The sequence below is a fragment of the Penicillium brevicompactum genome (genome assembly GCF_028827555.1).
Source record: "Penicillium brevicompactum strain IBT 35665 chromosome Unknown utg000006l_segment0_segment0, whole genome shotgun sequence".
Lineage (NCBI taxonomy): Eukaryota > Fungi > Ascomycota > Eurotiomycetes > Eurotiales > Aspergillaceae > Penicillium > Penicillium brevicompactum.
The window spans coordinates 1,818,962-1,842,889 of NW_026623209.1; the positions used below are offsets into that span (position 1 = coordinate 1,818,962).

The 23,928-nt window shown below is 49.2% G+C and overlaps 13 protein-coding genes across 13 annotated transcripts; 6 read left to right on the forward strand and 7 right to left on the reverse strand.

Moving 5' to 3' along the window:
• Nucleotides 1-549: 549 nt before the first annotated feature.
• On the forward strand, nt 550-3,386 carry N7506_008888 (DNA ligase (ATP) CDC9; the record flags this gene model as incomplete). The annotated part of the gene is made up of 4 exons (XM_056958181.1): nt 550-587; nt 719-2,507; nt 2,557-2,787; nt 2,841-3,386. The coding sequence occupies 4 exons, from the start codon at nt 550-552 to the stop codon at nt 3,384-3,386; spliced, it is 2,604 nt and encodes an 867-aa protein (XP_056807571.1).
• A 498-nt stretch (nt 3,387-3,884) lies between these two features.
• On the forward strand, nt 3,885-6,504 carry dppV (dipeptidyl peptidase DppV; the record flags this gene model as incomplete). Its single annotated transcript, XM_056958182.1, has 8 exons — nt 3,885-4,021; nt 4,078-4,129; nt 4,179-4,417; nt 4,468-5,491; nt 5,541-5,763; nt 5,814-6,046; nt 6,099-6,310; nt 6,375-6,504. Coding segments are annotated over 8 exons (2,250 nt in total), but the record flags the coding sequence as incomplete, so codon positions are not given.
• Nucleotides 6,505-6,777: 273 nt separating this feature from the next.
• Nucleotides 6,778-7,508, forward strand: N7506_008890 (uncharacterized protein; the record flags this gene model as incomplete). Its single annotated transcript, XM_056958183.1, has 4 exons — nt 6,778-6,811; nt 6,897-6,947; nt 6,998-7,123; nt 7,330-7,508. 4 exons carry the CDS (start codon nt 6,778-6,780, stop codon nt 7,506-7,508), a joined length of 390 nt encoding a protein of 129 aa, XP_056807573.1.
• Nucleotides 7,509-7,532: 24 nt separating this feature from the next.
• Nucleotides 7,533-8,183, forward strand: N7506_008891 (uncharacterized protein; the record flags this gene model as incomplete). Its single annotated transcript, XM_056958184.1, has 1 exon — nt 7,533-8,183. The coding sequence occupies one exon, from the start codon at nt 7,533-7,535 to the stop codon at nt 8,181-8,183; it is 651 nt and encodes a 216-aa protein (XP_056807574.1).
• A 397-nt stretch (nt 8,184-8,580) lies between these two features.
• N7506_008892 (uncharacterized protein) lies at nt 8,581-9,636 on the reverse strand (the record flags this gene model as incomplete). The annotated part of the gene is made up of 2 exons (XM_056958185.1): nt 8,581-8,942; nt 9,006-9,636. The coding sequence occupies 2 exons, from the start codon at nt 9,634-9,636 to the stop codon at nt 8,581-8,583; spliced, it is 993 nt and encodes a 330-aa protein (XP_056807575.1).
• Nucleotides 9,637-10,495: 859 nt separating this feature from the next.
• On the forward strand, nt 10,496-11,532 carry N7506_008893 (uncharacterized protein; the record flags this gene model as incomplete). The annotated part of the gene is made up of 2 exons (XM_056958186.1): nt 10,496-10,986; nt 11,040-11,532. 2 exons carry the CDS (start codon nt 10,496-10,498, stop codon nt 11,530-11,532), a joined length of 984 nt encoding a protein of 327 aa, XP_056807576.1.
• A 639-nt stretch (nt 11,533-12,171) lies between these two features.
• On the forward strand, nt 12,172-13,786 carry N7506_008894 (YagE family protein; the record flags this gene model as incomplete). Its single annotated transcript, XM_056958187.1, has 2 exons — nt 12,172-13,660; nt 13,710-13,786. The coding sequence occupies 2 exons, from the start codon at nt 12,172-12,174 to the stop codon at nt 13,784-13,786; spliced, it is 1,566 nt and encodes a 521-aa protein (XP_056807577.1).
• Nucleotides 13,787-14,719: 933 nt separating this feature from the next.
• Nucleotides 14,720-15,511, reverse strand: N7506_008895 (uncharacterized protein; the record flags this gene model as incomplete). Its single annotated transcript, XM_056958188.1, has 2 exons — nt 14,720-15,058; nt 15,155-15,511. The coding sequence occupies 2 exons, from the start codon at nt 15,509-15,511 to the stop codon at nt 14,720-14,722; spliced, it is 696 nt and encodes a 231-aa protein (XP_056807578.1).
• A 424-nt stretch (nt 15,512-15,935) lies between these two features.
• Nucleotides 15,936-17,083, reverse strand: N7506_008896 (putative mitochondrial phosphate transporter Pic2; the record flags this gene model as incomplete). The annotated part of the gene is made up of 5 exons (XM_056958189.1): nt 15,936-15,987; nt 16,039-16,162; nt 16,230-16,880; nt 16,935-16,940; nt 16,993-17,083. 5 exons carry the CDS (start codon nt 17,081-17,083, stop codon nt 15,936-15,938), a joined length of 924 nt encoding a protein of 307 aa, XP_056807579.1.
• Nucleotides 17,084-17,619: 536 nt separating this feature from the next.
• N7506_008897 (uncharacterized protein) lies at nt 17,620-17,955 on the reverse strand (the record flags this gene model as incomplete). The annotated part of the gene is made up of 1 exon (XM_056958190.1): nt 17,620-17,955. The coding sequence occupies one exon, from the start codon at nt 17,953-17,955 to the stop codon at nt 17,620-17,622; it is 336 nt and encodes a 111-aa protein (XP_056807580.1).
• A 109-nt stretch (nt 17,956-18,064) lies between these two features.
• Nucleotides 18,065-19,854, reverse strand: N7506_008898 (putative C6 transcription factor; the record flags this gene model as incomplete). The annotated part of the gene is made up of 3 exons (XM_056958191.1): nt 18,065-18,865; nt 18,920-19,645; nt 19,795-19,854. The coding sequence occupies 3 exons, from the start codon at nt 19,852-19,854 to the stop codon at nt 18,065-18,067; spliced, it is 1,587 nt and encodes a 528-aa protein (XP_056807581.1).
• Nucleotides 19,855-20,403: 549 nt separating this feature from the next.
• Nucleotides 20,404-21,342, reverse strand: N7506_008899 (uncharacterized protein; the record flags this gene model as incomplete). The annotated part of the gene is made up of 1 exon (XM_056958192.1): nt 20,404-21,342. The coding sequence occupies one exon, from the start codon at nt 21,340-21,342 to the stop codon at nt 20,404-20,406; it is 939 nt and encodes a 312-aa protein (XP_056807582.1).
• A 1,369-nt stretch (nt 21,343-22,711) lies between these two features.
• Nucleotides 22,712-23,743, reverse strand: N7506_008900 (heme-dependent oxidative N-demethylase family protein; the record flags this gene model as incomplete). The annotated part of the gene is made up of 3 exons (XM_056958193.1): nt 22,712-22,942; nt 22,996-23,675; nt 23,740-23,743. The coding sequence occupies 3 exons, from the start codon at nt 23,741-23,743 to the stop codon at nt 22,712-22,714; spliced, it is 915 nt and encodes a 304-aa protein (XP_056807583.1).
• Between the last annotated feature and the right edge of the window lie 185 nt (nt 23,744-23,928).

Consider the following 23,928-nt stretch of genomic DNA (forward strand, 5'->3'; position numbering starts at 1 on the left):
TAGGCATCGGAGTAGATTGAAGATCACTTTTTGAGGGGCTTCGTCCAGAAGTTCTCCCTGTTCACAGACGTTCTCACCAAGTTGAATATAATTTCAGCTAATTCATGCTGAGCCCGAAACCTCTTTGAGAATATCATTTCTACTCGTGCAGCAGCACTGTCTATGGAGTACTTCCGGAGGTACTTCTCGTTTGTACTAATTGACGCTAGTCTTATCACCACGTGACTTTATCTAGCGCGTCACTCACGCGTTTTGGCGCAGCTGCCTGCCCTGTTGCCTGAGTCTGATTGCTGGCTACTGTCTGTCGATACTATTTATTCGGCCAATTTTCGCGACTGACTTCTGTTTGGTACTTCTATGCAGGCTGCGCGATTTTCAAGAATCGCGCATATTTCGCTCTCGCGATCGACACCGAGCACCTGCATTGGATTAAAACACGAACGCAAGGTATTATCTTCACCAGCGTCGCAGTTTACTCTACTGCGTGGTGTACCTATCAGTCGGCGGACTTATCAATCGGGCACACTTGCCTCATCTATCACACGAATCATGTCGGACGAAAAGAGCGGAAAACAAGCTACCTTGGGGTACGTAAAGGACGGACAACAGACCATTGGGTGCGTTGGCGATCCTCAATGGCGCATGCGCCCTTTGCCTCTGACAACCCTATATAGCATTAGTGTGTTCAAATTACTGATTCATGTTTTTCGTCTCACAGAAGGTTCTTCGGTTCGAATGCCAACCAAGCGCCAAAGAAACAGACTACGTTAGCCTTCGGTGGGAAAAGACAGCGCGCCAGCAGTGATGCACCTGATGCAGAGGCAAAGGACACTACAGATGACGTGAAGACGGAAACAAAACCAGACACTGATTCGGCGCTTGTCACTTCCACCAATGGAGCATCTCCCACGAAACGCACGAAGCGGGAGACGAGCGCCGAAGCGGAAGAAAGCGATGGATCGGACATCCAGCCTGTTTCCAAGCGCCGTAAGAAGGCGTCCGTCAACTCATCACCAGCTGCCAAAAAGTCCACGCCGTCCCCGAAGAAGCCGAAAACAAGCCAGCCGAAGCTTGAATCGCCTTCGCCCAAACCGATTACAAAGAAGGCCACAGAAGTGAAGTCTGAGGAGAAATCACCATCAGTTGAGAAAGAGGAAGAAGTCTCGGAAAGCGAAGAAGAAGACCTCGAGCCCGAGGCCAAGAAGAAATCAATCGAAAAGTTCCAAGCCAAATTGACAGGGAGTGGTAAAGACCCATATCCGGACTGGAAGGCAGGCGACGCTGTGCCCTACGCCGCGCTATGCACCACCTTCTCTTTGGTCGAGATGACCAGAAAGCGCTTGGAAATCACCGATCACTGCTCCCTCTTCCTTCGCCAAGTTCTTCGCCTGACCCCAGACGACTTCCTGCCCACAGTTCAACTCATGATCAACAAGTTGGCTGCAGACTACGCAGGAATTGAATTGGGTATTGGAGAGTCTCTGATCATGAAAGCCATCGGCGAATGTACTGGTCGCAGCCTTGCTATCATCAAAGCCGATCAGCGTGAGATTGGAGATCTGGGACTCGTGGCTGCCAAGAGCAGGTCAAACCAGCCTACGATGTTCAAGCCAAAGGCTTTGACCGTTCGGGGTGTTCATGCAGGCCTACTAGGTATCGCGCAGGTCCAGGGTCACGGATCCCAGGACAAAAAGATTTCAGGAATCAAAAAACTTTTGTCTGCAGCGGACGCCGATGCCGCCGGCAAGGGAAGCAAGGGAATTGATATCAACAAGGATAAGGGCGGACCAAGCGAAGCCAAGTACATTGTCCGCTTTTTGGAGGGCAAGCTCAGGCTGGGACTTGCCGAGAAGACGGTTCTTGTCGCTGTTTCTCGCGCAATCCAAGCACACGAAGCTGAATCAAGCGGCAACAAGCTGCCAACGACCGAGCAGATGGTTGCAGGCGAGAACATTTTCAAGTCTGTCTACAGCGAGCTTCCTGCTTACGAGGTTATCATTCCTGCGATGCTCAAGCATGGTCTTTCTAAACTACCGGAAGTTTGCAAACTTCAGCCGGGAATTCCTCTCAAGCCTATGCTTGCCAAGCCTACTAAGTCTATCACCGAAGTCCTCGACCGCTTCGAAGGAAAAGAGTTCACCTGCGAGTACAAGTATGATGGAGAAAGAGCACAGATTCACTTTGTGTCACCAGACTCAATCGACCAGTATCCTGGAGCTCTGGCTACATTGCAGAAGGATAGCAAGGGCCTGTCCTCAATCTTTTCCCGAAACTCAGAAGATCTTTCTAAGAAATATCCTGATGTTTTGGGTAAGCTTGACACCTGGGTTAAGAACGACGTGAAGAGCTTCGTTCTTGACTGCGAAACAGTTGCATGGGACACAGAGAACAAGAAGGTTCTGCCCTTCCAGCAACTGATGACCCGTAAGCGTAAAGATGTCAAGGCTGAGGACGTCAAGGTCAAAGTTTGCGTGTACGCTTTCGATTTGCTGTTTTTCAATGGAGAGGTAAGGATTTACTTCCCAACTTTGCATTTGTTTACTAATTGTGCAACAGCCCTGTGTGAAAAAGTCTCTGAGAGAACGTCGAGAGCTTATGCACGAATGCTTCCAGCCAGTCGAGGGCGAGTTCCAATTTGCCCAATACGGCAACTCGAATGTTCTAGATGAGATCCAAGAATTGCTCGAAGCTAGTGTCAAGGCTTCTTGCGAGGGTCTTATGGTGAAAATGCTGGACACAGACGAGAGTGGCTATGAGCCCAGCAAGCGCAGTCGCAATTGGCTGAAGGTAAAGCTCATCTGATCGAGGCCTGATCGAAGCACCGCTGACATTTTAAACAGGTCAAAAAAGACTACCTAGCTGGCGTTGGCGACTCTCTCGACTTGGTTGTTCTGGGCGCGTACTATGGACGTGGAAAGCGTACCTCGGTCTATGGTGCCTTCCTCCTTGCTGCCTACAACCCCAACAGTGATACCTATGAGACCATCTGTAACATCGGCACTGGCTTCTCTGAAGCGCTCCTCGAGGAGCTGCATAAGACGCTGGTTCCTCTGGTCATCGACCGCCCCAAGCCTTTCTATACTCACTCAACTGTTCCCAAGGACCAACCCGATGTCTGGTTTGAACCCAGGCTGGTATGGGAGGTCAAAACAGCCGATCTGACTCTCAGTCCTCGCTACCAAGCCGCTGCGGATGAGTTCCAAGGAACCACTGATAGTGGAAAGGGTATATCTCTGCGTTTCCCGCGATACATCAAATCTCGCGACGACAAGAAGCCAGACGAGGCCACCACCACGCGTGCGGTTGCTGAGATGTATCGGAAGCAGGAAGCAGTCAGTAAGGAGAGCTCGAGCAAGGGCGGTGTGGACGATGACTTTGAGTATTGAAGCGATTCCATCATTATAGCGTGCAATTTAATTCATTGGATATCAATTCTCATGTTTCGACCATCTCACCAGACATTGCACCATTGCCTGCATGGGGTGCATCGTTAGGTCTTATGGGGAGTCCACCTTGGTGCCACCTGTATAAACACCGATTTTGCCTGGACACCGGGGCCTGTATTTGTGACATGGCGTTATTCCGCCCATTTCCATTGTGATTTCCTTTCGGACTACTGCCAATGCTGAGGGGCGTTCTTCCAAGCCCGGGTATCAACGGGTTATCAGCGGACTCCGCGATGCTTGGCGCTGCAACCTAGCCAACCGGACCTAATGCTAACCTTTTGTAGTCTACAGCACGCCTTATTAGCGTCTCCGAATTGACCGATAACAAGAATTGCCGTGAAATAACATCATGCATATCCTGTCTTGGCATTGAAGAATGTAACATGCCCCCCTTCATCGGCAAATCGGCGCTCCACACTCCCCTGCATGCTTGCATAGCTATATAACAACGATCCCGATGGATGTCGACAAGCTCCCTGTACATCTTCACTGATCCGAGTCTACTTCGACATGCGTACCTTTCAATGGTCGGCTTTTGGGTCGATGGTTGTTTCTGCAGTGGCTCTTACCCCAAAGTTTGTCGCGAGCGGCCCCTACCTGCTTTGTTGGACTTTGCTGATCACTGTTGTAGAGAACTAATTGCAGCTCCGCGGCGAAGTGATGCTGTTCCTAATCCATCTGGAGTGAGTTGTGTTTCTATTATTGACTGGCTCATATGTTGAACAAGTATAGGAAGTCGCGTTGTTTTCCACGTCTGAATACTCCTGGGACACCCACGCAACATCCTCGTGGTGGAGCCTGTTAGATCTCAAGACTGGAAAGGTCACTCAACTCACTAACGACAGCAATGTCTCTGAGCTGATCTGGTCGGGGACCAGTGACTCGGGCCTTCTGTATATCAATGGCACAAACGCCGAGATCCCAGGAGGTGTTGAGATCTGGGTTTCGGATACTTCTAGCTTTGCCAAATCGTGAGTCTCGACGCCTCTATATCGGGGATATTCACTGATTTTGCTTTTAGCGCATACAAGGCAGCATCGCTCCCAGCGCCACTGTCTGGCCTCAAGACAGCAACCACCAAGTCTGGTGACATCAACTTCTTGGTGTACGGAGAGTCCTATGCCAATGGAACTGCTTACAACGAAGAGCTTTCTGCCACTCCTTTGAGCTCTGCACGCATTTATGATAGCATTTATGTCAGACACTGGGACTACTGGCTGACCACGAGGTTCAATGCCATTTTCTCGGGTACCCTGCAGAAGAAGAGATCTGGACAAGGAGCCGCAACCACGTACACTTCCAGTGGAGCTCTCAAGAACCTTGTTTCAGGTGTCAAAAACCTCGAATCGCCATCCCCTCCATTTGGTGATTCTTCTGACTACGATATCTCTTCCAATGGAAAATGGGTCGCGTTCAAGAGCAAGGCCCCGGAATTGCCACGTGCGAACAACACTGCCTCTTATATTTATCTCGCCCCTCATGATGGATCTAAGAAGGCTGTCGCAATCAATGGCCCTAATAGCCCCGGCACTCCGAAGGATATCAAGGGTGATTCCAGCAGCCCTGTCTTCTCCCCCGATGGCCGTCGCATTGCATACCTTCAGATGGAGGACGTTGCATACGAGTCGGACCGACGCACAGTCTATGTATACACTGTTGAGTCCAAGGAGACAATTCGCACTTTGGCCAAGGACTGGGATAGATCGCCAAGTGCTATTAAGTGGACCGCTAATGGCAAGGATCTAGTCCTGAACACCGAGGACTCCGCGCGCTCTCGTTTGTTCTTGCTGCCCACTAACGCTGGTGATGATTTCAAGCCAAAGAACTTCACCAATGGTGGCGCAGTCGCTGCCTACTACAGCCTGCCCAACGGCGAATTCCTGGTTTCCGGATCCGCTATCTGGAGCAGCCGGACTGTCTACACAGCAAAGCCAGGAAAGGGCATCACTGGTCTGGTATTCTCCGCGAATGCTGTTGATCCTGCTTTGAAGGACTTGAGCCCTGCGGATGTCAGCGAATTTTACTACAAGGGCAACTGGACTGATGTGGGTCTTGGGAATATCTGGCTGAGAAACCCCATGCTAACTGCAATAGATCCACGCCTGGGTTGTCTACCCTCCAAACTTCGACAAGTCGAAGAAGTATCCACTTTTGTACTATATCCACGGAGGACCCCAGGGATCTTGGGCTGATTCCTGGAGCACTCGATGGAACTACAAGGTCTTTGCTGACCAAGGATACGTGGTTGTTGCACCAAACCCGACTGGTAGCACTGGATTTGGAGATGCACTCACTGACGCAATTGCGAACAACTGGGGTATGTATTGCTTGTCGTCTTTCCCAAACCCCTCGCTCACAACCTTCGAGGCAGCTATCCGTACGATGACTTGGTCAAGGGCTGGGAGTATGTCCGCGATAACTTCGACTTCATTGACACCGACCGCGGCGTGGCAGCTGGCGCCAGTTATGGTGGGTTCATGATCAATTGGATCCAAGGAAACCCTCTGGGTCGTAAATTCAAGGCACTGGTCAGCCACGATGGAACTTTCGTTGCTGATGCGAAGATCTCCACTGAGGAGCTCTGGTTCATTGAACATGATGTGAGTGCCAAATGAAACGAGTGTTCATTCTCCATGCTAATCCCAATTCAAGTTCAATGGCACCTTCTGGGCCAACCGTGAAAACTATCGCCGCTGGGACCCATCATCTCCTGAGCACATCTTGCAATTCGATACCCCCCAGCTGATTATCCACAGCGAGAAGGACTACCGTCTTCCTGTGTCTGAAGGCCTATCATTGTTCAATGTCTTGCAGGAGCGTGGTGTCCCCAGCCGGTTCTTGAGTTTCCCAGATGAGAATCACTGGTATGTTTATCTGATTATGGCCTTTTTGCTGTCCTTAACATGCTTACCAAATATTCTTATGCAGGGTCATCAACAAAGAGAACAGTCTTGTCTGGCATCAGCAGGTTCTGGGATGGCTCAACCACTACTCTGGGTCAAATGGCTCTGTCAGTTTGGATGACACGACAGTCCCCGTTGTGAACTATGACCCTTAGTGGTCAGACAGACGGCAGTGTTGTGTTTGTAGCCAGGTGCTGTTTCATAATGTACATACGCATTGCTCCTATCGGTGTCTTGCATAATGTGTCTCACAATCAAGAACCTCAATCCAAAGAACTTTGTAGCTTGTTTGTGTTAAAAATCAGAGAAAGCGTACGCGGGCTCCAGGTTGTACGTATACAGTGGGTGGTTTGATTCTCCCCAACATTTTCGCCTTCGTTTTCTGATACCTCCTTCTCTTCCCCTTCACAACTCCCAACATCCTCATCATGCCTTCTTCGGCGCGTAAGAAGGGCAAAAAGGGTATGTCTGCCTTGTTTCACCTTATTCACCTTCCCCATCAGGCAGCCATCATCATCAGCCAAAACTCGATCTGACATTCTCCCAGCTGCTAAGCCTGAGCCCCCGTGTTCTGCAGCCGAGTTCAGTGCTGTCAAAGGTGAGTTCTGAAACAATCCGAACTCGTATCCCCCTCTCATCTTGTAGAAGAATCATTCACGAACTATATTCTCGATTACCTGGCTGAAAAGAATCACTCGCTCGCAGGCCCTCGCCCAGACTCGGATGCTCTTGGCTCGGCTACCTCCGCTGTTGCATCTGTCGAAGATGAAGAAAGTAAGTGGTTTTTCGGATCTGACTCGAATCAAAACCTCACACAACAATGGGATGTACCTTGGTCCACACTTTGGGATGTGCCCTCTCCTTCAACTTTGAATGTGTTTTCGCGCGCCAACCCACCGTGGAGGGGTATCCCATCTTACTTCCACGGAATGACTTCTGGGAATGGTGCTTTGCATGATCTAACTTTCTGATTTTTATAGATCCGAGTGCTACTTCAGCTAAAGCTACGGTGAATGATCCTACCAGCGACGATGAGGGTGAGTTTGGTGAAAATCAAGACGCATACATGAATCTATATCCCTCCACCAGCGAGGACAAGACCCTGTATCTGAACAACAATCTGCTTAGCGTCCTCCCTTTATCTCCCAGTACATATTAGTATTGGTGGTATCTTCCATCTAACATGACTATAGAGCCTTCATCCAGAATCTCCCCGAAACCAAGCTCTTACAGGGAGGTACCCTATGGAAGAGAGATTCCCAAGCCTAAGACCAAGCTCCTTGCACAGAAAAGGACCAATGGCCGCCCTTTCACTGCCGCTGACCTGGAGCGTTACCTTTTTCAAGCTATGCAAGACTCTGAAGACGGGGAAATAGCAGTTCCACTGCATGTTGACTTCTCTGCCCGGCGGATTCACACTGAGAAGCTGGTGAAGTTCTTCAGAGATAACACTGGCGATAAACACTTCGTCGAGATTCCCGTTGAGCCCCTACGAGGAAAGGAAAACTGGCGTGAATGGCTGGTTGCTATGCAGCTCCTTCTTATCCAGCACGGCATCTGGGAAGTCGTTGTCAAGGACGCTACGATGCCTCTGGCGAAAACACACCCGCTTTTTTACTGGTATCAGCGCATGCGTCACTGTGCCGTGGGACTGATCTATGTCCACGTCTCTGATTTTGTTCGCAAGCAACCATGTTTCCTTTCCGCAATTGCCGAGAATGACCCAGATTCCATCATGACCCACCTCTTTGCTCACTATAGTGAAGCCGAGGAGAGCTGCCCCCACGCTAACTCGAGCACCCACCAGCACTACCACCACCATCAGTCGAAATAGGGGATTGGAGGCGTGACGATGAGAGTCTTCTCACCCTGGACGAACACCAGTGCAGATTTTGTCATGAATCTCAAAGCTTTTGGTTCCTATCTCTCCCGGGATGTGAGCAGGGCAGTCCTGGTGAGCCCATTTGATTTGTTGGGTCTGCTTAGCGGAGAACGTTTCTCTGAATGAAACAAATATCAACATACTTACCTGTCTCTTCCAGTAGATGATTTATGTTGGTTGCTGTCATGAATCTAGGAAGTAGGCAATGACCTTGGAATCATTACCCGGTGGTCTACTACTGCGACACATTGATCAGTATACCTTCTAGGTGCACCATTTGAACTGTGTAGAATTTGTCTATACTGGACAGGTGAGATTGAAACTTGGACATGGTGACCCATATACATTTCTAAAGTCCATTCAAACTTCTTTGTGCTTTGATGACTTCCCCTTTATCCACGAAGTCTGCGAGGACCACATTCGGAGCGCGCCCATACAGCCCCTCGCACGAAGTCGCCTGGGCACCTATACTTCCCTTGCCGGACGCGGCATTGGTAGTGTCTGCTTTGTCTCGGGCTGGGACTTTCACGCCAAAGATATCAACATCCAAGAAGTGGTTCACCAGGCCCATGCGACCTGTCGCCGAGGCACCAGAAGGGCGATCAATACTGCAACTTGAAAACGAGGCATCCGTCACATCATATGCTGTCTCAAAGTAGTGAGCAAATTCGTCCTGGATGTAATCCACTTTGGTGGTATTGGCACCATAATCTATCAAGTAAATAAGTATAATGTCTTGGTCTTGTCGTGGAAAAACATGGCGATCACACGTACCAAGGAAAACTATCAGTCGCTTGCCACTGGTGATCAAGTCGCCCAATGTTGGCCAGTCCGAGATTGACAGCGGGATTTCGTTCGGAACATAGGCATAGTCGATTATCCCAGTGCTGGCGAAAGTATCACCAAACTCGGTGACGGATACCGAGTCACCGTTTGTCAAGAGAAGAGTGACGACTTCGTTCGGATTTGAGTCAAGCCATTTCTTGATTGTAACCAAGAAATCTTTGAGAGGGCCTGCATCTTCAAGGAAACACGATGTATGGCAGAGCTCCAGGATCTTCTTGTCAAGGATGGAATGATGTGTCTGCGCTTGCAGGTACCGAATTCCCATATCCAGCTGAGCTTTGACCTTGATGTTCTGATTCTGTTGGGGTAAGGGTCCGACGAACGCAGAGTCGTGAGAGCCTACGAACGTGATATTTGAGTATGATCGCGTGCAGTATTCTGAGTGGCCGTTGCAGGTGGACGCAGCTGATAGTGTCCTTGATGAATCGGCCGAAGGTGTTGGTATCGGCAGGCTAGATACTCGGGAGACAAGTGTATCTATTGCTGAATCTGCCAATACAGGCTGGAGAAGCAAAATGATGCTCAGCACCGCCCGCGTAACTCCATTGCGGCAGCCCATGATATTGGCGATTTGTGTAGAAACCTCTTGATTCTCACCACTCTATATCTGTTGAGATATAGAAGGCAGCGAGACACCAGGATTGTCTTTATTTATATTTCGAGTCTGGCAGACGCAGGTGGCTTGCAAGCGTTGTCGGTCATGCAGGCACGACCGCTGATTCCGCTAGGGTGAATTTCTGCAGTTCCAGCATTCCACATGGTGCCGATCATCCAGGGGAAGAAATCATGGAGGGAAATCATTCAATGCATAATGTAAAGACTGATCAAGGCCATGTGAGAATGAATGTCTGGGGTTTAGGGCTTCGTAGATATCCCCGTGACTTGGGTTGCAACAAAGTTGCACCAATGATGGATCGCGTTGATGGTCATTCCGACTACTTCTGATCATTCTCAGTATTAGTTCTTCACATGTACCAATATTACAGCAGCCGTTTAGATAGTATTCGATTACCGATTTCATCTACAGCCTTGGAACCCAACCTTGCGAGTACCTAGGTAACGTTGTCCGAGTAAACCATGTACCCACCTTGGCACGGATAGGTAATTATCTCCGCTACAATAGCTTTGCGACGGTCAGTATAGAAAGATGGCACAGTGCGCACATCCAAAACATGCAAGTCTCACATTTTCCATACAGCTGATGTGTAGAAAGTATGAAGAAGTGAAGAGGTAAAGAGATGTCAACAATTGTTGCAAATGGTGCAAACACGATAAGGATAGCATTATCAAAGTTCTTATCGTCTCCGCTCTCGGGAAATCCTCATCGCCGAGAGATTTTTTATTTTTGCTCCAACCTCGTCACTGAGGAACTGTACCCCGAAGGGCCAACGTTCTGTCTCAAATCTTTTTTCCACTCTATGTTAGCCCAATTTGTGACTGCTGCTAAGGGCCTATTCACGCGACATCACGAAGAACACCCCGACCCAGATACTGTTAATCCTACCAACATCGAAATGGTGACATCTACCCGACGTGGAGAGGTTGCGCCCAATATGTCTGCAAATGGAAAGCGCAAGACCCGGCCTGCAAGCGCTGGAAAGCCCGATGGTCAGGAAACCAAGCGCCAAAGAAGCAAGCCTCAGACTACGAACAAATCTGCAGATATCTCGTCCGACTCGGAGAAGCCGTCCGATGTGAATGCGGCGAGTGCACCTGCGGGAAACAAGATTCGATTTGGTAGCGAGGAGCCTGAACCGATCGATACACAACCAGAAGAGATCCCGGAAGCTTCGATGGAAGATGAAGAAGATGAGGACAGCGACGATGATGCGCCAGAGACCATCAACAACTCTGCCCAACTATCGAAAATGAAGGAACAGGCAAAGAAGCAAGAAGCAGCGAGACAATTGTATGTTCTAAACATTGGTGATGTCTAATCAATTGTACTAACAATACCACCAGAGAGGAACAGCTGAAGAAAGAGAAGCGACGGAAACTTGACGAGCGTCGCAAGTTGCAGGCCAAGGCCAAGGAAGCCCAAGTTGACGACATGATGTCCGAAAGCACAACTACACTCCAAGGCGAAACCACTCAGGATGCGCGACGTGCCGCTCTCCCCGCTCTGCTTCCCGACGATATTCTGAACGCTGAGCCCGTTATTCGCCCACCCACACCCCCACTTGAAGATCTCTTCGCCCTACCCAAAAAGTCAAATAAGCTACGATTCCTGGACAAGACAGACAAAATCCCCAAGGATGTCAATATGGGAGATGTTTCCATTCGCGTACTTGATGCACCATCCTCGCGAAAGACCTCCAAGCCTGCGTTACCCCCACGGGTGTCCAAGGTCGGACGTAACGTCAAGAGTAGCCTTCTCCAGAAGACCCGTACTACAGCGCGGGGCAACGGGCTCCAGAAGAAAGCAAGTGGCCCCGGAGGATTTGTTCGTCGTTGAACATGATGAATTTCTGCATGATTGTTGAAGACAATCATGTCTATGTCAATTAATCCCTATTACCACCAAATATCGCATGACACCATGACCCGTCGATGTCAAGTGGGCGAGAAGCCAGCATTGGGCAATATTTCTGGGGGCCTACACCCATTGGCGCAAGGCGAAAGTCGGTGTCGATTGTGCAACCCCGCGTTTGATGCAGCCATATTGTGATCAATCAATGGGGATTTACATGGGGAATTTGATTCGAGTGTTACTATGGTACATTTACTAAGGTTGCATGGCGTTCGGAGTGAAACCTGGTTTGCAGCAAGTCGTGTACATAAAATGTCAGGTTTCGGGGCCCAATGACTGTACAGTCTGAAAAGAGGGAATTCCTTTAGGAAAATTGAGAAATACTTCAAGCATATTTGTCAAGTAAAAGGTAAAAGGTAGTTGTAGATGGTGGATAGTCAAGTATACAAAAACGCCAAGGACTTCCAACCTTGGAAGGGAAGAATTCGATTAATAAGGTGGACACGTGCGAAAGCCGAGCTCAAGCTCCTCCAACTTTTCTTTCAACCTCAGTTCTTTGCTTTTTCTCTCTGGAAAACCCGCCAATGGCGCTTGTCGTCTAATCAAATCTTATTTTCTTTCGCCATGACGCCCGCAGAGAATTCTCCTCTGCTGCCCCAGCATCAGGACCCAGCCAATACGTCACCACGGGCGAACCGGCAGCCGCGATCGGTATCATTCAATCCCCTCACGCAAATTAGCACCTACGGCAGCACTGCGTCTGCTTCTGATCCAACCTTCCGGCCCTTGCAAACGGGTTCACCTCCCATCCAGAATGTCAATGCCCAGGCCCAGCGTCCAGGCAGTCAGCCCATGCTCTCGGCACTGAACAGCAAACTTCGTCGTCGCAATAGCCATGGAGCTCCCTTCAATAATTTGTCGAACCCAGCACACCCAGCTGCCAAGATTGGCCCCCAGCGAACAACAAAGAAAGCGCAGAAGCTTAAACTGCTCCCGGATCCTGTGACAGAGGAGGAGGAAGGGTCTGATGGAGACTTCCCCCGGGATGTCTACTCACAAATTACACGAATCAAGGATCCCGCCGCACGAAGCCATGCTGCACGACTTGGCAAGGCCGACCGCGATCGCATACCTCGAGTGACAGCTTACTGCACGGCCAATTCTTATCGCCTTGAAGGCGTCATCAAATTCCTGAAGTCACGAAGCAAGACTCGTGGAGCCAATCCCAAGCTTTACGATGAATGCGTTTACTCGCCTTTTGATTACCAGTACGAAGAGAAGAAAAACGGGGTTCGGTTCTTCCAGGACCCTACCGGCAACGGTCACCCCGAAAGAAGACCTAGCGAGAGGCGCTATTCGGACAGCGCGGTTGAAGTCGAAGACAATAAAAAGAGTCGCAGAGATGATTTGATCGATTTACACGAGGAGGCTGGTCACTCACTCGATCACACCGAACAAGCAGTTGTCCAAACCACCCCCGACATTGACACCACGATCCACACACCCGAGGTGTTCCTCTTCGACTATGGCACTGTTGTAATATGGGGCATGTCACCGGCTCAGGAATCAAGATTCCTCTCTGATATCTCGAAGTTTGCGACCCAGATCTTAAGTCCCGACGACACGCAAATCGAAAACTTCAATTTCTACTATGCGCGCGAGTACCAGGCCCGCATATACAACGATTTCATCTCGCTGCGCGATCCCCGAAACCATATGATCAAGCTCGCGATCTCTCACGCCTTAGCGCAATCAGTGAAGACTTCTCTTTTCGAAGACCTCGTCTCTGAGACCATCACCGATACCGCACCGCTGCCCGCTCAGATTGCGCAGACTGGTAGCGTCAATCTCACTCGCCGACAAATTAACATGCAGATCGGAGAGCTTTTCATTCTGCGTATCAACATCCATTTGCAGGGATCTGTCCTTGATAGTCCGGAACTTTTCTGGGCAGAGCCGCAGCTGGAACCTGTCTACCAGGCAGTCCGAAGCTACTTGGAGATGGACCAGCGTGTCAGTTTACTGACGGAGCGATTGGACGTTATTGCTGATCTGCTCGCGGTGCTGAAGGATCAATTAACCCATCGCCATGGCGAATATCTCGAATGGATTGGTAAGTTCTCTCGCCACCGTGATTGAAATTCATCTAACCACAATAACAGTAATTGTCCTGATCGCGGCGGAGATTCTTGTCGCTGCTATCAACATCGTCGTCGACCTCTACGCTGGAGTTGATTAAAAGCCCAAGAATATGCTCGTCAGGTTCGACATATCTGACTTGGTCGAAGAACATTGCTGCCGTCCATTCAAATGCGCAATCATTAGAAACCCAAAGCACTGGAAGTGGACTACCGATTGCGGAACCTTACCCAGAACACTCGGCATTTCTTTGGGCTCACCCACGAACTCATGTTCCTGAGGCTGATGAGGAATATGCCATGCTTGTCAGGTTCACGAACACAAATCCCCGCAACCCAACATTCTCCCGGCATCATCTGTACTATCTCGCCAATTACCCCGGGCAGTCTTCACTGTACATGAAAGAGGACATCCCCAGATAATCATATCCTTTCCTGTTTACAATAGTATGGCTTTTCTTTCCCTAATATCGGAGTTGGTATGGTTTTTGGTTGGCATGGGAAAAGGAAATGGCTTTAAATGGGATATGTTTAAGCACTACTCAAATCAGATATGATATCTCATACATTCATTGCCTTCAACTCGATCTTCCAAGGTTCATGGTCACTCGGTGCCTACAAGAGCACAGAAAACGCATTTTCTTATAGATTTTCCAAGGGCATTTCCTTGATGCCTTCAGAGGCTGGCTTTTGGCGGGCCCTCCAGGGCTGTTCCCTCCCCATATTTTTGTCTTTGGTCTACGAATACCGAGGAGTCCAAGAACCCTTTGAAGCAGTCAATTCAGTTATGCCTATAGCATATAGATTTAATGAATTCGTACCCATGCCAACTCCACGAACCCGAGAAAAGAAGAACAGACAAAGCAAAGCGCCTAATCAAAGGTACAAAAATCATGAAGTAACCAGCATCGCATCGTAGTCAGATGCCAAAGAACCCATAAAAGACAGGAAAAAGAGAAGAGAGTAATCGAAAAGCCCCGGATCATTCCCAATGGAGATAAGAACAACCCTATAGCAGCAGAAAAGCCCCCCGATCAAGGCTGCTCAACCTTAGGCTCTTCCTTCACCTCCTCCTTGTCCATATCCATCGGCGTTGTCCCAGTCTCATGGTTGGCCTCATGACTAGTCTCAGCAGCAGCCTCAGGGCCATCAACAGCAGCGGGAGTCTGATCCGCAGAACCACCACTACCAGTCTGAATACGGAAAGAGTGTGTCAGCGACTCCTGCGTAGGGGCCGGAGCAAGGCGAGGCAAAGCGGCGCCTGACGGATCCACCGATTCCGCATGTCCCTCATTAGGAAGATCCTCCTCGCCATCAATACCAGCAACAGCAGACTTGCGCGAGCGCTTCACGCGCAAAGGACGCTCTTCAGGCTACAGATACAGTCAGCTCAATTCGCGACACCCCCGAGTGGAACGCGTGAGTCACCCAGTGCTTCCAGGGCCAGGGCTGGGGCGATTGTTACATACCGTTCGCGGCTGCTCGTCAGAGCTTCCTTCAGTGTCATCTTCTAGGTGTGCACCTCCCTGGCTAGTGCTGGACATCATTGCTGCGGCACGGGCACGGAGTTCCGGGTTCGATGCGCCGGCCTTGGCCTCGTCGGCCATGCCGGTGACCTTTGAAAGACGCTCGAGGAGCATACAGGTCTCCAGGCGCATTTTCTGGATGTATTGGGTTCCTCGGCGGTTTCGGGTGCGCATAAGCTCGTTTTCGGCTTCGACTTCGGCAAGGCGCTTTTTGAGCGCGATGCACTTGCGCTTGTAGGCGATCTCGACACTGGGCGGGTTTGAGGGTGGAGCCGAGGTGTGTGGGCGTGAAGCTTCCATGATGGAGGATCGGAATATTTAATTGAATTATTGGTGATTTTGTGACGAAGGGGCCGGTGGGCGGATCTCGGTGCAACAGGGTATCCTGAGCTGAGACCTGTTGACGGGGTGCGAAGGGGTTGATGCAAGATATAGGATCTGAAGGGGAGGAATCCCAGGGAATTGAATGGGTATATAAGAGACTGGTGAATAGGTGACACGTCAATGGGGCGAAGGATGAAATTGAGAAGATGAATGGGAAGCACCGCCGAACAACAGGGCCGTGATGCGACGATCCCCAAAACCACATTATTCTGCCATGCAATATAAAGGCGGTCTAGACTCTACATGACAGGTTGGATTTTGAAAACCAAGTAAATTTCTCCATTATTCCCTGCTACGTACATATATGATGTGAAAGACGCAAAATTACTCAAAATGCCACTTAGTGACCCCCAGTGGTGGGTAGTCCGAGGAAAACCTTGAAGGAGTCGTAGCTAATGGATGTCAGCACTGTACATATTCTCGAGTCGGAACAAAGAACTTACATGAGCCATTGGAAACCAGTCAAGGTTCCAAGCATCACAATACGAACAGGCAATCCGTTCCAAAGACCAGAGAACCCGATGTTACCGTAAATGCGAGACACAGCGGTCATTGCACCCTCACCAGCTGAAGAGAGAAGCAGTTAGCATACAACATCGCGCAAATCAGACACGCTAGCAGATCGAGTACATACCTTTGCGATCAGCATTCAGTTTGCTGACCATAACATCTGCTGGATGGCTGACCACAGCGCAGAAGATACCAGCAATGTAACCACCAAGGAAACTGACACCAGTCTGCGTCAATTGGCCATACTCCTCTTTCGGCTTACCCATCTTGCTATAGATGATCTTGACTGTCTCCTCAAAGGTCGCGAACTTGGTCATCGTGTAGGGGATCTGTCTCGCCCAAAGTGGGTACAGACCCTTGTATAGCCCGCTAAAGCCCTCCTTTGCGACAATCTTGCCCCAGCCATCCCGCAATCCGGAAGCATATGGTGGGAGCGTGGTCTGCATGCGAACCTTGATCGCTTCCATGGGACACAGGGCCATATCGGCAAAGAACTCGGCCGAGGCACTGGCGCCTAGGAAGACGAGGGTACGGTTGGTCTCGGGGAACAGCTGGTTGCCGTACAGGTGCTTGAAGTATTCGTAAAGACCGTATTTACCGGCACCCTGGAAAGAGTATCCCACGAAGGTGGGGGACCAACCGAAGAAGACCCCGCGCAGGCCTTCTTTGGAGAAGATGGTGCGCCATGCTTGGACGTTTGAGGTATAGATCTTAGGGTCGACTTGGCGTCGGCATTTTACAAGGTCGAGGGGTGTGACAGCTGTGTGAGTAGGTCCTAGGTGATGTCAATTGAATAGCTCAGTGTTTACTTCGGGAAGCTGTCACCTACCACAGGCTGAATTGGAATGGTTAGTATATTTCGCGTCAGACAGGTAGAGTGCACCTACCAATGATACCTCCAGCACCACAGCTGAGGAAGTACTTGAGCGAGTTGGGCTCGATCTTGCCCAAGGGAAGCTTGCGTTCTTGAGTTGCCATGATGAACAAGCTAGGATGTGAGGAAGAGCGGAGAGGGGGAAGAGGGGAGAGGATGAGAGAAAGGAGATAAGTAAAAACAAAAAGTTCAAGTATGATAGTTTAGAGGCTGCATATGTAACCTTGGACAGCCATGGGCTAAGCTCATATGTCGTCAGAGGACTAATGCGAACGGCTCCCGGCTTATCGCGTTCTACTTGGACCTTCTTTTGGTTCCGAGTACCTGGCCATAATTGTTCGGAGTTTCCACTACTTCTCTATGCCTAAATCGGCTTTATTTCTCACATTTTCTTTGTCTCTTTGCTTTAACATGTACAGTTGAAGGTGAGTATAGTACTGGACTCTATCAAAGATGATAAGAAGCATGACGTCATGATTACCGGAATCCGGCAAGTCCAGCTGGGCAGCGCCGAGTTATCCAGCACTGCCCGATTTGGCCATATCCCACGGCATAACTTCCATTTATTTATGCTTGACTTATACATACTGCGCTAGTTCAGCCCATCTCCACATAATTCAGCTTGATCTCCCAAACAAGCTTAGACATTGCATATCTTTAGCTTGATAATTTTCGGCCGGCTCAAAACTGGAGGGGAAATGCGCGCGTGTAGACCCACTCGTTCTAGATCACTTCCAACACTGAAGGAAATCAGGATGGCTGTCTCGTTTCGCATTTTGATCACCATGGAGCGGGCGGCCGCGATCTTCCGGAATTCTTCCCAGGTTTGTACATGCGAGATCGTGGCGCCAGTCAAGCGAATGTTTGAGTTAACTCCCATCACACGACCTGGGGGATCGACGGAAACATGCGCATGGTCCACCCTCGGGCGAACAAGCAAAGCTCCCTTGGACAATAGCTTCGCCCACGCAATCATTTTGAAGCGGGGAGGTCTGTGAAAGCTGAGGCTGACAGAAATGAGAAGTGTCGGTGATTGATTTGGTGGTGCAGTAATCGATCCCGGCAGTACCTCAGATATTCACTGCTCAAGATCCGAACCCCATACCCGTCGGCGCAACATCATCTGGCTCTCCGCGAATGCTTTCTGCTTCGCGAGCAAGTACCAATGCTAATTTGATTCCAAGATTGGATCCAACTCGCCATAAGACCGTTCTGATCTGTTGTACCTGTGCCTCGGTAGGCAGACCACAGGAAAGCACATACCAAAGAGGCCAGAGAAGACCATATGCTTGAGCAGCGCGGATCTGAAGCGGACTGTCTGCCGTGTTGGGACGCCCGAGGGAGTCAACGTCTGCCAGCGAGAAGGGGATACTGCGACAGGTATCCGTTGTCATTTCGCGAATAACAGCACGCAGATCTGAGTCACTGGGGGAATCCCCGTCTTTTTCGGGGCAGCTTTCAGGGAAGTTGGACCCTTGTTTATTAACGGTTTTTATAGTTGAAAGAGTCCGGCTCAGTCCGAGAAGGAGCTGTTGCAGCATCACTCGCACCGCGCGATAATAGTACCAGATGATGGCGTTGGAAATTCGTTGATATGTCAAAAGCGACTCGCCTTGGGCTGAATACACGACTAGTGGTAGCCATCGGTCCGGAAGAGTCTGGGTCCACTGGGAAAGTTCGGCGTCGTACTCGCGACTGGCGGAAATCCATGATTCCACGGTCATCTGGTCTGGGGGCTGTGGCGAAGACCGCATGGAGGAGAAAAGCTGGGTTATCTTAGATGCTGAAAGCATGAGTTGTTCAACGGGATTTTTGCTGTCTAGTATTCCATGGACCCATTCGAGGTCGAAGCGTGGATTGTCTCCCAATGCAAGAATTTCAACGTACTAGGTGACGATTAGCCTGACTCTGCGCAAATTCATATTTTGTCCAAAACTTACAGTGTGGGTATAAGCAAAATTGAACATATCACGGCCACGCTGATGATCCATCTGCCCTTCGCCTCGGAGTTTCATCAAAAATTCGAAGCCCGCTGTATGCGAGCTGAGCAGACCATTCCGCTCACCGGAAATATCCTCATATAAAGAGAGCAGGACGACCGATGCAAATGTCTCATCTTTCACCGCATGTGCCGGCGATTTTAAAGCCTCCTGCAAGCCACGCAAAGCTTTGCCATAGCCTAGCCGGGCCTTGTTCATGAGAAGAGGTGCGTTTTTGGCATTGGCCAATGTCATCAATGCCGTGGCATCAACTGCCCACTTCAGACAAGAGGAGCTGGAATCGCTATTTCGATCTATCTCACGGGCGTATAGCGGAGGAAGATAGTCCAGATGACCGCCATCCTCGTCCGCTTTGATGGTATATTGGTCAAAGAAGTAGCACAGCGCACGCTGTTCCCAAGTAGAATCCGCAGGCGTATATAGATTTAATGGGCCATCAGAATGACCTTGGTGAGTATTTCTGCGTCGGAGAGAGACAACGGATGATACCGAAGTATCCGAAGAGGGCGCGCTTTCTCCGCTGCCGCTGGCGTTCGCGTTTCCGCCATTCTTCACCATCCGTTCAACTTTTCTCGTCTCATTGCGGAAGACTGCATCTGGTCGGTAGCCTGGACAAGGCCGGCCATAGATTTTGCAATTTCGACACTCCGGGTGTGCTTCATCGCACTGGAGGGTATTTCAGCATTTGTCTTTTGTCAAACACAACAACGGAAGACCGAAAGCAACACAAGAAGTCAAATAGTAGACCAAGCAGCAAGAGAATAGAAGCACTAAGCAGAGCGGGGCAATGAGCTAGAATCGAGGCTAAAACATACCTTTATCTTCCGCTTACGACAAAGGTAACATCCGGTGCTCGGCTTGCCGCCATAGACCATTGTTCACAGCCGAAAATGTCTCGATACGTATACGTGCAAGGTCTTCAAACGGCCGCAATGGGGACTGCGGGTCACAAAATGTCGGAATCAATTTGGGTTCCACAGGCGTAGGATCGTTGTGTGTCATGAATAGCTGGATCAACTCGGCTGCCTAGTCCAAAAGAAGTACATGCACATTTTATGAGATGCGAGAATTGTCCTTGGAAAAGAAAGGAGGTTTCTTTCAAACACTTCCCACTTGAAGTTCCTCTGAGGTCGGGGAGACGTTGGGTTTACGCCCGAGACAACCCCAGAGTATCCGGCATAGCCTTGGAATCGGAGCAATTGCAAACCCGCTTAGTCAGGCATATAAATCGGGCCATTTCTCCCAAAATTGAGTCAAACATAGAGTCTAGATTCACAAAATACTTTCGTGGTTAAGTCATGAGAAGGAGAAAATTGTTACCAAAGGGCAACTATTAATAGGGAGCCCCATATCGGAGCGGAACCTTCCTAGGCGCATGCATCAGATCTGTCACATCGTCTTCATAGTTGTACTCCACACATCTCTCAAAATACAAGAAAAGGGCCATTTTGCTCCTCTGTTTCTCGAGCGTATCGAATCCAACTTCCTTTTGCATGGAACTCGGTGCTTTCCCAGTAAGATTTGAGAAACCGAAGCGCAGTCGAGTTGCACCATATCCCAGTTGACGAAAGCAGGTCCATGAATTGCGCTTCGATTCTTTCCTGCTTTGACTTACTCTGCCAGCATTCCGTACCTAGAATGAACAAAGGGACGAATATATCATGAGAGAACATATGGGCTGAGCCAGTGGTGAGAAATTCAATCTCGTTCTCTAGTAACGTGATGGAGCTTTCGATTTGCCTTTTGCTCTCGATATCCGCTGCAAGAGCTTGATGACTGTAAATGCAGACTGCATGGTAGACTGCGCGAATGGTGGCCTCCATACGCTGTCGAATATCATCTTCGTGTATGGTAGAGAGCCATGCGGTGTCATTCGAAGCACGCATGTAGGCATTTTTGGCTTTGTCTAGCCAAATGCTCATGTCGGTCATGAAAAGAGACCGACCCGTCTTGAGTATATTCTGTCTGCGTCTTTCTTCGCTTGTAATCTCACGAAATAATCCCATGAATGTCTTGAAATAGCTATCAAGATTCGCTTGGGGCTGAATGGTATCGGCGATGAAGACCTGGTCTTTTGCAAAAGCACCCATATTGCGGAAGACTTCAATATCTGCAACCTCCTTCACAACAAAGTCTATAGCATCCGAGTGCTTTCCTGGCTGGCCACACCAGCTATATCTCTTGATTAGCGTGCCACAAGCTTGTAGGTGGAGGCTCCAGTCGGTCGAATTTGGTATCATCATTTCTCCATAGCATAGGACAAGCGTTGTTGCCATAATCTCGATCAAGTTCGACTCATGGTTTGTTTCATTGGTAGTAGAGGTGTATCCTGCTAGTTCGAGGCCAATCTTTCTATTCAGCATATGAATGCTGAGGTCCCGAAGGCGGCGGCTTATGCTTCGAGTGTCGTGTGCGGTGAGGCTGTGACTTGACGTGACCGATAAATGAGCCGCTGCAAGACTCAGAACTGAGAGACGTAGGCAGTTATCTCTCGTTGCAAGTGGTGAAATGACTGTCCGCCAGGGGTGATCTGGTCGGTCAACCCAGGTCAGCCGGGGAGTGACATGGCAGCTGAAGTGAGTGAAGAGCGTGCTTGCAAGGTTGAACCACGTGTGGCCATCGATCAAGCAATGATCGGTCGATGGGTCCTCAAAGATTAGATGAGGATTGGTGTGGTCATCTCCAGATGAATGGTGGCCAGGTTGCTGACAAGACTCTGGAATCTGAGCGTCGTGGGTGAATGTTGCCGTTTTCGCTAGATTGTCCAGTTTCCCAGTCCATTTTTCTTTAAAGTGAGGCTTGTTGGTGGCTTTATTGTGGACCCATTTGAGTTGGAATGAGTCGTACCCCGGGCACTGATATCCTCGGATAGTGCACTTTCGGCAATTTGGAGTGCTCCGATCACAATTTATACGTCGCCTGGTGCACTGGCGACAACCTGAAAATTTGAGATATAGCCTGGACAAGAGAAAATGAAGAGTTTACCTTTGGCAGCAACTTGACGATCTGACGACAAGGAGTCAGCGCGAACATTTAACATCACAGTAGTTGAAGCGAGCGATGTCGGGGGAAAGTCAGATATTGCGGGGTGCCACCCATGACGGGCGGTCCCTGAGGCCATGAGGACATCGATATTTTCAAATAGCAAAGAGGTTGTTTGTTCATTCAACTTCGCCTTATTATCTTCCTATGAATCTATTTCTATTACTTCGCTTTTCGACATTTGTCTCTACTGGTATTCCAGGCTTGTTCGGATCCTGCATCCATAGGTAGACACAAGACAAGCATCAGTGCCGCGGCCAAAAGACAATTATAGTCAGTTCTACACAGGAGTAGTGATGTATTGGCTTGATCTGAGAGGTTCCTATTGCCATTCCTTCTGTTAATACCAGAGTTGATCAATATTTACCAGATGCCATAGCTTACTTGTATAAAAGATACTATTGTGTAAATCATGGATATCTAGACATATTATTCAACTATCTTTTTGGTTATCCTTCCAGCTGTCTTTTTAGCTGTCACTTTAACTATTTACTATCCACTCTATAGAGATTATAGGCCTTAAAATCAGTTGGTAACAAGAGAAAGCTATTGTCACGTAGTCATGACCGGGGTTGGTCGACCAAACCTTCGAAGAAAGTCTTGGCTAAGCCGTGAACCGAGAATTAGGGATTGGGGATATAGGGGCATCATACTTTTCAGAAATTTTGTTATGCTAGGTATATAGATGCGTCAATTTCGAAGAAATTGTCTCACTGCGTCTGCCCACTTGTCTCCATTCTTGTAAGTGAAAATTCTGGGAATCTTCGAATTCTGCAATCCATCAATAGCAGCGGCAAGATCTTCTCCGCATCCCGCAGCCTTGACATCTCGAATGGGATACAAATAAGTATGAAATGCGAAAACGATGGCTTTTGACTGTGGTAGGCGATGCAGCGTCTGTCGCTCACAACGAACGAACGTCTATCCGAAGTAAGTGTTAGAAACAATGATGAGAGCTGTAGTGAAAGACATACCTTGTCCAAATCTAGATATTCTAGACTCAAGTGCTCCAGCTTTCCTTCTAGAGCAATGCCGCCTTTGCCAAAATTGGAGTGCAACTCCTCATCCACAGTCAAGCTCCAATTGATTCGCTTCACCAGTCTTCCCGTTTCCAGCCTAGCAAAGAAACGATCCATGCTTTTCTCCAGTTTCTCTTTATATCCCGGGACGGGGGCATGGATATCAGCTAACCTTTTGCCAATCTTGTCTCTGGGTTTGAAGCCTGATGGGAAACATGCTGCATATGCTTCGAGGATGTATACTTCTTGTGGGCCGTGCTCGTTATCTTGCTCATGCGGCAAAAGAATGAAGAAGTCTTCGTCGATATTTTCGGCGATTAATGACAGAGCTTTGCGGAGAGTGGTTGAGTCGTCCATTTTCACTGCTATGGTCTGATGCGTCACCGTGTTCTCAACCAAATGACTGCCTCTCTCACTGCACAGTCTAAATTGCGAAGGGTAGCGGGAGGGTAGATATGTTTGGAAAAGGTAGTTGTATAGCTCCTGCACGGCAAGTCGAATTCGTTCATTTGAAGAGTCGGTGATTCCAATCACATCCTCAGGATGTTCGCGCAGAAGAGACTGGCGCAGAGGAAGACGTTCCAAATAGGTTTGGTCGAAAAGAAGTAGGTCTTTGGGGTCTAGATTTTCAATGCCTGTGTATTTACAGCGGTCGTCAAAAACAATGCTTGTTGTATAAGGACAGAATAAGGCTCATACCCATGGTCAAGTGATAATTTGGCTTGAAGGGCCAGAATCTCGGCGGCTTGGTTAGGCTTAGATCAAAAGGTTCGGCTGAAACAATCTTGGTGTCTTCTCCAAGAGAAGGCAAGTTACTCATCGTATTGGCAACCTGGTATTGTTAGGTGTTATCAAGATGTATTTAAGAATTCGGCATAGAATATCTGT